General features: G+C 31.5%; 2 protein-coding genes across 3 annotated transcripts; both read left to right on the forward strand.

The window, feature by feature from the left end:
• The first annotated feature begins 65 nt into the window (after positions 1 to 65).
• LOC145319032 (uncharacterized) lies at positions 66 to 7,463 on the forward strand. Its single transcript, XM_080160853.1, has 12 exons — positions 66 to 616; positions 1,000 to 1,120; positions 1,473 to 1,748; positions 2,012 to 2,199; positions 3,993 to 4,059; positions 4,493 to 4,556; positions 4,743 to 4,868; positions 5,249 to 5,336; positions 5,461 to 5,502; positions 6,133 to 6,211; positions 6,476 to 6,572; positions 7,088 to 7,463. The coding sequence occupies exons 1-12, from the start codon at positions 67 to 69 to the stop codon at positions 7,193 to 7,195; spliced, it is 1,806 nt and encodes a 601-aa protein (XP_080016979.1). The 5' UTR covers position 66; the 3' UTR covers positions 7,196 to 7,463.
• An 18-nt stretch (positions 7,464 to 7,481) lies between these two features.
• LOC145319033 (uncharacterized) lies at positions 7,482 to 12,081 on the forward strand. 2 transcript variants are annotated; one of them, XM_080160854.1, is made up of 11 exons: positions 7,482 to 7,887; positions 8,091 to 8,208; positions 8,490 to 8,715; positions 8,821 to 9,010; positions 9,333 to 9,402; positions 9,719 to 9,773; positions 9,961 to 10,179; positions 11,079 to 11,121; positions 11,298 to 11,376; positions 11,667 to 11,763; positions 11,877 to 12,081. In XM_080160854.1, exons 1-11 carry the CDS (start codon positions 7,482 to 7,484, stop codon positions 12,021 to 12,023), a joined length of 1,650 nt encoding a protein of 549 aa, XP_080016980.1. In that variant the 3' UTR covers positions 12,024 to 12,081. The 2 variants fall into 2 exon arrangements, with proteins under 2 accessions (XP_080016980.1, XP_080016981.1); XM_080160855.1 differs by lacking the exon at positions 8,821 to 9,010 and having other exon boundaries at positions 8,490 to 8,707.
• Positions 12,082 to 12,302: the final 221 nt, after the last annotated feature.

Raw genomic sequence — 12,302 nt, forward strand, 5'->3', positions numbered from 1 at the left:
ATTTAAAAAACTATCCACAAGTCTTCAAAGGCTTTTAAAATTAATGTTACTATACTGTATTAGAATATGGAGTCAGAAATGGAAGTACTTGCTGATCTAATTGATTCAGTTGAATCTAAAATTGGAAAAGTTTCTGCCATAGCAACAAATATTCAAGTACCAGATGAAGTATTAGTTAACATCAATGTTGCCAAAGTTTCTGTTGTAGAATGCAGAAAATCAATCATTGATTATTTGACACATCAAGGATACTCAAAACGACATAAGTCATACAAAGACCAAATAAAAAGTAATAATGGGGAAGAAAACCAAAACACAATTTCTCTGAGTAATTCAGAATCTTTGCTCAATATAAACAAATCCTACAAAGACGAAGATAAAACAGATAATATGTGCATGGAAGTTAAACCTGACCTGACTGATATTAAAACTGAAACCATCGAATATTTGAATCACAATGATTTGGCCTTGGAAGATTTAAAGACAAAAAATGAGAAAGGATTTGTAAAACTTGATTTGGATCAGTTTCTGGAAAATGATTTTGAAGAGAGTATTGAATTTGAAAATGATGATCTTGATGAGAGCTATGAACTGGACAACAAAGAGGAAGAAACAGGTAAAGGTTATAAAAATTATTATTAGCTGAGCTACTGTAAAAAATCACATCTATTGGCTTGTCTGTCCTGTATCCAATGCTTACTTGGCTTTAACATGCATCATATAAAAACACATGTATAATATCAGTAGGTATACAGTATATTAAAAAATTTTATTCATACCGTTGTCAAACTACTCCCCCCTCCCTCAAATCTTAATTTTCTCTATCATACCTAATTGACTTATTCCTTTCCTATTTTTTCTTTTAACTCAATACATTTCTTTTTTTGTTTTATATTTTAGTATGAATAGGTAATGAGTAGTGAGTACCTATTGACAAAAAAATTAATCAGAATTTGTTCATAAAAAAAATATGAAAAAAAATTATTGTTTTTTTTCTAGACACTGGACTGAAAGAAAAATGTAAAGTCTGCGGCAAACCTGCAATTGGATTTAATTATGGTGCTCTCACGTGTCAAACTTGTAAAGCATTCTTCAGGAGGAATACCAATATTGAAATGAGGTAAAGAAAATTTAATTTAGTATTTAGAATACTCGTTTTAAAAACATACACAATATTAATCTGGGGTGTATTTTCTGCACAATATTATTTTTTTCTCCGGCTGCAAAATATTTAACCCCCCCCCCCCCAGGTTTTATTCCTCAAGAAATGAAAAAATGTACTCAATATATTTTTTCCCACTCCAACATATTTTTTACACCCCCCCCCCCTCTCCTTTAGCAGGGGATCTCATGCAGAATATACACTCCTGTCATAAACTTAATAATATTGCCTATAGATATTCTGATTACTCTCATAAATTTCCTGTTATAAACTTCTAACTAATTACCCTTTGTATTTTTTTGGTTTTTAGTTGCAGAAGTGGAGACAAAAGTTGCAAAGCAAATGCTAAAGGCAAACTCAAATGCCAATTGTGTCGTTACAACAAATGCGTAAAGGTTGGCATGATCCCAGAATTAGTTGGCTGCAATAAAGGAAACAAATCAGAAGAAGTAAAAATGATTAAAGCTGAATTAAAACTTAAATTGAATAAGAAGAAAAGAGTTGTAACTAAAAGAAATAATAACTGTGGAGACAAACCTTCTAATAATGTTATAGCGGATGCTTTAATCAATTACTTAGATATTTTACAGGAAAGGGTTTTGATAAATCTCGAATGCTTATTTTCCTGTTTCCTTGTCTTTAAATGAATAGGCCTATTCCACCGTTATATAAGATAAAACCTGCACTTGATCGTTATTAAATATCAATTAGAAGTATTGATTATTACAACCAGTTACTTTATTTAGGAATATATATTATATATAGATTATTAAATAATTGTAGGATTCAAACCAATTAAAGGACTTTTATATGTTTTGAAAATATTGAAGTCAATCAAAACCCCTTTTAACAGAAAACTCATAAATTTACAATGGCAGAAGTACTAACATCGTTAGACACAGACAAGTATGAATATTTCATTACTGGCAAAGAAAAGAATGGAAAAATATTGGAACAATGTGGTATCTGTCAACGGACAGGCATTCCTTCCCTCGAATCTCATCTGAAATCTCATTTTGAATTAGTTCCCTGTGCAGGTACATTTATTAGTTGTTAGAATCTTTGTGTATAGTCCCTTTCGTGGCACCGCCCCTTAAGGGGCGATTCGTCGTATTATCACAGTAGCTTTTGAGAGGTTCTTTTATGTTATGTTAGGTTGAGTCCAAATCAACGGCTCCACCCTTCCCCTTGAGAAAACCCCTAAAATCCTTGGAGTTACCTTTGACACCTTTTTCAATTTCAGTTCCCATGTCTCCACCATTTCCTCAAAAATTTCCTCCCGCCTTAGAATCCTCAAATGTCTGGCTGGCACCAAATGGGGCCACCAGAAGGAGACTCTCCTCACCACCTACAACACCCTCCTCCGCCCCATCACCACCTATGCCTGTCCTGTTTGGTTCCCTAACACCTCCAAAAATAACATTGACAAACTCCAAGTCCTCCAAAACCAAGCCCTCCGCATCTGTACTGGTTCCACTAAAAAATCTCCCATCAGCCACCTCCACCAAGAAACCAAAATCCTACCAGTACGGAACCACCTTTCCCTTCTTTGTTCCCAATACCTGGCCTCCTCCCTCCGCCCCTCCCACCCATCCTTCCACAACGTCACAACCCCCCCTGGCCCTAGATCCAAAAAATCCACCCTTCAATCCATGTTCCTTCCTACTCTCCAACCTTTTCTTTCCCCCGACAACACCCTCCTTCCCACAAACTACAAATCCACAATCTCCAGACTCCACACCTCAGCTGTCACCCAAGCCATAAATTCTTACCCCCCTAATCCTGTCCTTAATCAAGCTCCCCCTGACATCAACCCCTCCGAAATCCAACTCCCCAGGCACTACAGAACCATCCTCTCCCAATTAAGATCCAACTATTGTCCTAAACTCCAAAGCTACCTCCATTCCATCAACGCTTCTCTCACCCCCAACTGCCCATCCTGTCCTGTTAATCCTACCCCAGAAACAGTCCAGCACCTCTTTTCATGCCCAAATAATCCTACAAATCTTACTCCTATGGACCTCTGGCAAAATCCCACCCATGTAGCTGCCTTCCTCTCCTCCCATCCAAGTTTCACCAGCCTTCCTCCCCTCCAACGCCCCCCTCCAGAGCCCCCACCATAAGCCCACGCCCCCCCCCCCTCACCCCACTGATGACTACCCGGACCGGAAACTGACTATGAGCAGCCAAAACAACAACAACAACAGGTTGATTGCCCTACAGGGGCTAGAAATAGGAGAAAAGCTACTGTTAAAATACGACGAAACGCCCCTTAAGTGGCGTTGCCATGAAAGGGACTATACGAATATTTTCCTATCTACTATTGGCTTATTCTCAACAAAGCCCTTTTGGGGATCTTTAACTATGCGGGGGCTTTCATGGGCTTTAATTATACTAACCAATTTAAAAGTTTTACTAACACAGGGTTCTTTGAAAATCATATTCATTATTTTTTGAATCCCTTTAATCTTTCTGCGTGTCTTCTGTCTGTGTGTACAGAAAGATCTCACTAAACACGCTGAACCGAAAAGTGTCTACTTTACAGGGTAGCTTCTCATATGTCCTAGGAAGGGTTATTTCTATTTTAGGGTAGGCTTCCTCCACCCTCCCAAGAGAAATAATCCCTAGAGGAAATTTTTTTTCTTTTAACCGTTCCCTTTTAAAACTACAATTGAAAAATGCCTCTAAGGGTGTAGCCGCTAGTATACTAATATTCTAATATTATGGTTCCTAATGCTTGCTAACTTACACAAGATGGCTAAAATGCACGATACTCTATTATTCAATTTTAAGGTACATTCATAAGTGTTAATAACTGTTATATTTTTAGACTGCGGACTGCAATTATTTCATTTTGAGTATTCCCACCATAGAGATATAACTCATTACCAAAAATGCAGGAAGGTTTTCAAATTCATTAAGATTACTTAATCCGCAACTTCTCTATAGTAAGGGTTTGTACTGAGTCCAGATTTGGTATTTCATTACACCAACCTCATTAGATCACAGATGATTGACTTACTTTCTGTCTAAATAAATGTTTTTTCCCTTGAATTTTTGTCTTTAATTACTGTGTAACATTACACTGTTATCATTTCATGTTAGATATTGAAATGTGCTTTGTTAACCTCAGAAAATATGTTTACTACAGTTTATTTTATTCACTTTTATGTTTTTTTTTTTCTCCAAGAAAGTGAAAAATGTTTTTAGTACTCTTTATTTTTTCATTTTTCATGTGCCATTTAAAACTGATTTACAAATAATGATGAGAGCGTTACTAATAATATCAATAAATGATAATTTTCACAAGATAAATTTGATTCCTGTTACCAGATTTTGTCACAAATTCCGCAGAAACCTTGAAGAACATGCCAAAACTTGCAATAGACGAAAGGCAAAATAAATTAAACTTGTTTAATCAAAGAAACTAAGCAAAATTACTCGTTAAATCTGAAATAATTCACTACATCTCTTTACTGAAATCTTTTATTTTAATTCAATTTGCTGGTTTCTAGTTATCTTTCTTTATTTAAGAAAATTTTTTGCTGATTTAAAAATACAACATTTATTTTTCCCAAAGGTATCTGGATTACAATGTAAAACCTGTGGAAAGCCATTTAAAAAACTATATGATATGAGGTCTCATGAGTTACTGATGCACTCTGCCAATCCTGTGACCGGTGATTTTGTTTGTGATATTTGTGGCAGGAAATAAATGCATTGAAATTGAACCCTCACAGGATCACTCCACCTTAACCCTGTTGGGGTTCAAACTACTTTGATAATCTAACCTAACTTGACAAAATAAACCTGAATAAACCAATCTATCCTAAACTGGCTAAAAAAAAGTGTTGATTTACTTAAACAAATAGCTGCTGCGCCCCTAGGCTCTAGAGGCTTTTTTATTTGAAAGGGTAGAGAAGAGCAGAAAAATAGCCACGCCGGGACATATGTGAAGGCTCTCTAAAGTAAAGAACCCAATCGGTTCTGTGGTTAGTGAGATCTTAAGCTACAGACAAAACTACTTTATATAATAGGATAAACTACTCTTGGTCACACTTCAGCCGTAATGCATTTTATAATTGTAGGCATTTCACCAGAGAAAAATTACTACAATCGCATAAATATAAACATAACTCTTCCTATGACTGTGATATTTGTCCGGATAAATTCAAGGAACAATTTTTGTCATCTAATGATAAGAAATACAATATAAATGTTTTCTTTAAAAGATAAACAATATACATATGTTTGGTATATTACTTCAATTTCCATAAAATGACAAATTGCTAATATTTAGAAAAAGGTTTTGCTTTTGAAGCATAAATTTAATGAACACTCAGGAACGTTGATTATTGTACAATTCGAATTTTTACAATAAGAACATAGCCTAGGGTTTACCTGTTCAAAGTAGTGTCCCCTTAAAGGGGACTATGCACGAACGAGAGCAAGTGATTTTAAGCACCTTCCACATTGAACCATAGTATTTTGTAGTGAATATACTAGGTTTGTGTTTAATATAGTCATATCGACTAATGAAATTTAGTTTTACCATGGTTTAAATGTTTAGCTTTTTTGGCCCAATATCATCAAATGTTTTGTTTGACAAAACAAAATAACACGGTAAAAAATCATCAATTGCTCTAAATTGCTTAAGTACATTAAATAAACTGTTACTATATTACAAGTTACCACCTATATTTCTAAATATACATTTTTCATCAAAGCTTTTAAAACAGCAGTTTGAACTCAACAAAACGTTTGATTATATTTTATTGAAAAAATGCTCATAATTTCAAAGTTCAGGTTCGTTGCTGGAAGGTGCTAAAAATCACTTGCTCTTGTTTGTGCATAGTCCCCTTTAATACTAGACATGATTTTAAGACCATAATTTTACGGAAACTACAAATTATCGTTTTTTGGTAATATTTCTTATTTATATTAAGAAATGATATAATCATCGTTGTTAACAGTTGACCAGAGACAATTTTGTGAAACATGTGGCGAAAATGTATTTGATTTGAAAACTCACATAAGGTTGAAGCATAAGTAAGTCTTTTGACATAATTATTTTTCTTTGTTATAGTCATTAAGGTTCCGTCCAATAATGACGTTAGCTTAGTTTAAAATCCATACGTCTGTTAAAAATTTCAAAAATTTTCATTTTTGTATTTTTAAAAATGTATTACACTTACGTAACTAGAAATTATAGCACTTCAATCAAAACGTCTATTAACTTTATCCAAACCCAAGATCACTTTATAATGTAAATTAATGTATTGATTTTTATTTATAACATGATTAATATACTAGGAATGTTGACTGTACGATTTGTGGAAAGAGATTTCAAAATTACAAAATTCTTTACACTCACAATAAAAGAGTTCATGAAAAGAGTACTTTATGTAAGGTAAAAACTATTTCCTGACCTTTTAATGAAGTTTGGTGTAATTTTAGGGGTGTACAAGTATATTCTGCTAAAGGGTGTGGGAAGGAAATAAAAAATATTTGTGTGGGGGGATGGTGGGAATGAAAAAATAAAAATAAATTGAATTATTACAAATATATCTCATGTTACTTGAAAATTATCTTAACTTAGTATGTCTAGCATAATGAAATACAAATTTATATCATAAATACTGTCAGAAAGCTGGTTATACTTAAACGAGAGCCATTGGGTAAAAAAAATCAAATATTTTTTGCAGCCGGGAAAATTAATTAATCTTGTGCAAAATATATACAACCGTGTAATTTGGATTTGTAGTTCGCCCTACATAGTAGTAATTAGGCAACAATTTTTATATAAATTGATTAGGTAGACAGTATTGTCAACAGCTTTATTCTATTAAACTCCTTTATTTGCAAATAATTTATATTTTGTTACAAGAGCAAATACAACAGTTGTAAATTATATTTTTATTTTAGTGTGAGATTTGTGGCAAACAATTCAGCACAAAATCTGTACTGCCAAAGCACATGAGAAATGTTCACAAAATTTTCACATCTCAGAATAAACCCAATACTCAAGAATAGAATATATTTTTATATTAATGTTAATTATCCTTTTGATAGCACATATTTTCAATCTTTTCATAAAATAAAAATTTACTTTAAAACCTATTTCATCTTCCTTCTTTTTTTCTTCTATCAAAGCTGAGTTTGTGTTAATTTATCCTTTTTATAGCATTTTTATTGATGTTTATTAGAAATTTACACTAAAGTTTTACAATGTGATATTTTAATATATTTATTGGATTTGAATTCATAGCATTAAAAAATCAGGCTTTTACATTGTTACAGAGATACAACCTACCTAAAAATGTTGGCTCAACAGATCCAAATTCTTGATGACATGTTTAAAGAATTAGAAAAAAACGTAAAAGATGCCTATGACATATCATGTAAGCTCAAAGTACAAACTTATCTTATATGCTACATTGATTATGCTTACAAATCAGTTCAGAATTGTAAACAAGTTATAACAGACTTGAAAAGATCATTTGAAAATAGAAGTGAACTTTTAAAATATAGCTCTATAGAAAGTGTAGTTAAAAATGAAGAAATGATAAATACTGGAAGCAAGTTTAAAGAAGATAATTACAATGTTGATAAGGAAATTGGAGACAATTTTGAATTTGAATTGAAAGATGAAGATATACTTAAATATTCAGAATTAAACGAATCCACCAATGACTACACAATAACAGAAGAGACAAAAGTGTCAGGTAATATATTCAATGAATAATAAGTTACTTAAGCCAGGTATTGGAAACATTCCTTGCTATAATTAAGTTTACGATACATATTAATCAGTGGAGCACTTCTGGGTTGAGTTATCAAAAAAGTCTAGTAGCTTGTTCGTGAAAATGTTCACGATAGGTAATTACCTACTAAAGATTTCAAAATATTTGTTTTATTTTTATTTTAGATGAGAGTAAATCAAAATGTGTAGTATGTGGAGGTTCTGCCAAAATTTTCAACTATGGTGCCCTAATTTGCTCATCTTGCAAAATATTTTTCAAAAGAAATTTTCAGAAAACATTGAGGTATAAGAATTCCTATTTGTCCTGAAGTTTAAATTCTTATCTTAACATAGGTATTTAAAATAACATAATTTTTTTTCATTCAGTTTCTTTTAATATACATACGTACTTGAAAATGGTCTTATTTAACTTTTAGATTTATTTAAAATCAATATTTCATTTCACCTGTTTCCCATGTGGTTTGTGTGTTTATACATTTTTATAGGATGGTAATTGTAACCGATAAGTTTTTCAACTATTTTACTGCTCCTGTTTCATTAGGTAATAAATTTATTTTGTTTCAGTTGCAAAGATAGTAGCAATAATTGTAAGATAACCCTTAATAGTAGGATCAACTGTAAACTCTGCAGATACAACAAATGTATTAATGTTGGAATGAAACCTAAACAGAATGTAGTTCAGAAAGGGGCCATTAAATTTAAATCTGGAATTAAAAATGAAAAATTTAAAGAAGAACTATCAAACCAAAGAAAATCAGAAGCTTTAATTATGCATCTAAAAGGTATAAAGGTAATTTATTTTTGCAATTTAATTCCATAATTTTTCTTGAACTCAATGCGTACAATAAATGTTATTAGTATACTATTTAAAAAGAAAATTTTCATGCCTTTTTAGAGAGTCCACAAGTTTAAGCAAGAAGAGATATTGTCAGCGTTAGAAAATGAAAATTATGAATATTTCATAATTGGAATGACAAAGGATGGGGGTGAAATTGTTAAGCAGTGTGGAATATGCCTAAGCACTGTCATCAGAACTAAAATGGAAAATCATATAAAATCTCATTTTAATGTAGTCATCTGTTCAGGTTAGAATTCAATCGTCATGGATAAAACATCTAACAGTAGCGAAACTCTAAAATATAATAATATTATATAAATTGCAAAAAGAGCTAAACAGATGGACTTACAAAAAAAGAAATTCTTCTTTTATGTGTTTTCTTGCTAACTAAGTTAGGTTAGTTTTTTCCCAGTTTTAAATTTTTTTAGATTACAAAAATAGTTAATTTAAATGAACGCCAAAATTTATAGAATAAATCATCCTTTATTTTCAGTGAAGCTTTTTTTTCACTGCTGCGACTGATGGACACAAATGACTACGTTTAGAATTTAATGGTCTTATTTGTTTAGAATGTGGAGGTGAAATGTTACAGTTTTTAAGAAAGTTACATCAACAAACATCACATATGGATAAATGCAAGTAAGTCTAAACATACTGATTTCTTCTAAATTTTGATTCGTAGAGAAGACCAATACTTAAAAGAATTATACCTGAAACTTTTATCTTGGCACAATTAAAATCTTTAGTATAGTCTTTAGTTTTTACCCATGGAATTTATTTAGGTTCCTCAAATTTTATGATCTTCATTACCAGTATAGAATGATCTGAATCTTTGGTCAAATTAATATGGAGACTTTTTAAATAGTATTTGAGCTTAATAAAAAATCCATAATCGACCTACCTTATCGTCAGCCACAAAATGATAAATTAAGCACTAAAGGTCTTTGTTTTGAAGGCTGTGTAGAAGATACGTGAGAAACATTAATGAGCATATGTGCATCGAAAAGAAGGTACCTTTTTTCTAACCAAATTCTAGCTGGCGGTCTAGAAGTTCTTAAAAGTTTCGTTTTTTAAGGACACATGACTATTTACTTTTCAATTACCTTTACCCTGTCAATATTACAACCTACTAATTTAAATGATGCGGATTTTATATTCCAATTGATTTGCTTATTATAAATTAATATTGTTATTTAGGTTTCTGGAAAATTAGAATGTGTTATATGTAATAAATCTTTTACAAGAAAACGTTATTTAAGTCAACACAAAAATATTTGGCATAGCGCTCCTTCAGAAAATAAAGAATTTTGTTGTGATATTTGTGGCAAGAGTTTTAAAATAAAGCAAAACTTAACTAGTCACAGATTTAAGCACAACAAGTTTTATGATTGTGTTTCTTGTTCAGTCAAATTCAAGGTAAAGGTTACTTTTTCAAAATTATTACTAAAATTGAGAATTCTTACGTTTAAATTCTAATCAAAAAAAAGTTGTAAGAATTGTATTTAATGAATCCCCCTTTAATTATAAAAAATATTTGAATTAAAAATAAGTATAATAAATCGCACCAGCATGACGACAAGACGGTGTTGCTTCATAAGACTTACACCCAAGGCCTACACTCATTGGACCTAATTAATATAAGACATACACTCATAAGACTGAATGTGACATAAGACCTACACTCATAAGACCTAATGTAACATAAGACCTACACTCATAGGACCTAATATTACATAAGACCTGCACTCATAAGAGCTGATATTACATAAGACCTGCACTCATAAGAGCTGATAAGACATAAGACCTTAATAAGACCTAATATGACATGAGACCTACCTAATGTGACATAAGACTTACTCTCTTAAGACCTAATGTGAATGGAGGAATTTTGATAAAACTATGACTCTGGTAGAGAACTCTAATTTAGGTTAGGTTATAGGCTAGGGGGCCGAGCGCTGCGGCTAAGCAGGCAAAGGGGCCGAGATCCGCGTCCAGAGTCATATAGTTCAGTCGGATGGGTGTGGGGGGGGGGGGGGAGGGGTGGTTGTACTCAATACTTAATTTGTTTTATAATAAATTATACGTACTATGGTTTTAGATCTCTTGAGTGTAGGTCTTATGTCATATTAGGTCTTATGAGTGTAGGTCTTATGAAGCAACACAGAAAAGACAACACAACCTTTCCTATATAATCTCTAACGTTTTAAAATATGTTGTAATCACTTTGGAGAGCTCTAATCGAGCCTCAAAGCAAAATTTTTTTTTAAAGCTCTTCTTTTACTTTCATGAAACTATCCATTTAATATGTTACTTAGGATAAGCGAAGTTTAACAAGACACAACTTCATAAAACATTCAGGTATGATCATATCAAAAAGGTTTTAAATCATTTCCCAATTTTAACTTGAATCAAACAAAATGCTTTTGTTCTTATAGGACATACAGATATACAAATGGCAAAACAAGTTTATTTTAAATACAAAGATTAAGATTAAGTAAAACATATTCCTTATCTAAAATTTTTTTTTTTTTTAGAAAAAGGAGAATTTTGTGACAAATGTGGAGAAAATGTTTTTTCTTTAAAACCTCATTTACTTGCACATCATGGTGAAAGGTACCTACCTCTTTTTAATCTTAAAAAAATTTTAATTTATGATTTTTTTTTTATTAAAAAAAAGGTTTTACTAAATTATCTCTAAAACTAAGAGAGTACCACAGTAAAAAGATTTGTTAATGAGATATTTTAATAGCAACCACAAATCTTCCCCCCCCCCCCCCCTCTTTTCGCATACTTAATTCTTTTTATCAATTTGAAACATTTTAAAAAGATTCTTATAACAATTAAGTATCAATATTTCTCTTTGTCTGGTTTACTCATGGTTATGTTGTCATCTGTTTTTAAAGGAATGTGTCATGCAATCTCTGTGATAAGAAATTTTTATCTGGTAGTGCTCTGAACAAACACATTAGGATGGTTCATGAAAAAAGCGATGCTGTTAAGGTGATAATTCTTTTTCAATTAATGAAAATAATAACTTACTTTTTGAAATACATTAGTCTAAGTATTTAATTCTCTTTTAAGTAAATATAAGTAACACGTCTTTTTGTTTTCAGTGTGCTATATGTAACAAAGAATTTAGTTGTAAATCAGTTTTGCCAAAACACATGAGGAACGTTCACAAAGTCAACCTAACACAAAAAGAAATCAGTGAAAAGAAAATAAGTACCAAGTCAACAATTGATACTAACAAAGATTTGTAGTGATACATATTCACTTTTAGCCTCTTATTCAGTAATATAATATATTATTATTTTCAGATTTTACAATGCTTTTTATATAGTTTGACGTACATACATTATATAATATTCAGGTAAAAAATATAAAGAATAGATGTTTTCATATTTAGTTTTACTACCCAATATTTTATAAGATATTTATAATGCTTTTACCTCAAAAATTCAACTAAATTAGACCAACATTGCCAAGATGTTTAGCTTTAGACAAAATACCTTACACCTTTATATTATAGGGTTTCAGCT

This window comes from Acartia tonsa, chromosome 5 (assembly GCF_053477335.1).
Source record: "Acartia tonsa isolate MP-2025a chromosome 5, ASM5347733v1, whole genome shotgun sequence".
Classification (NCBI taxonomy): Eukaryota; Metazoa; Arthropoda; class Copepoda; order Calanoida; family Acartiidae; genus Acartia; species Acartia tonsa.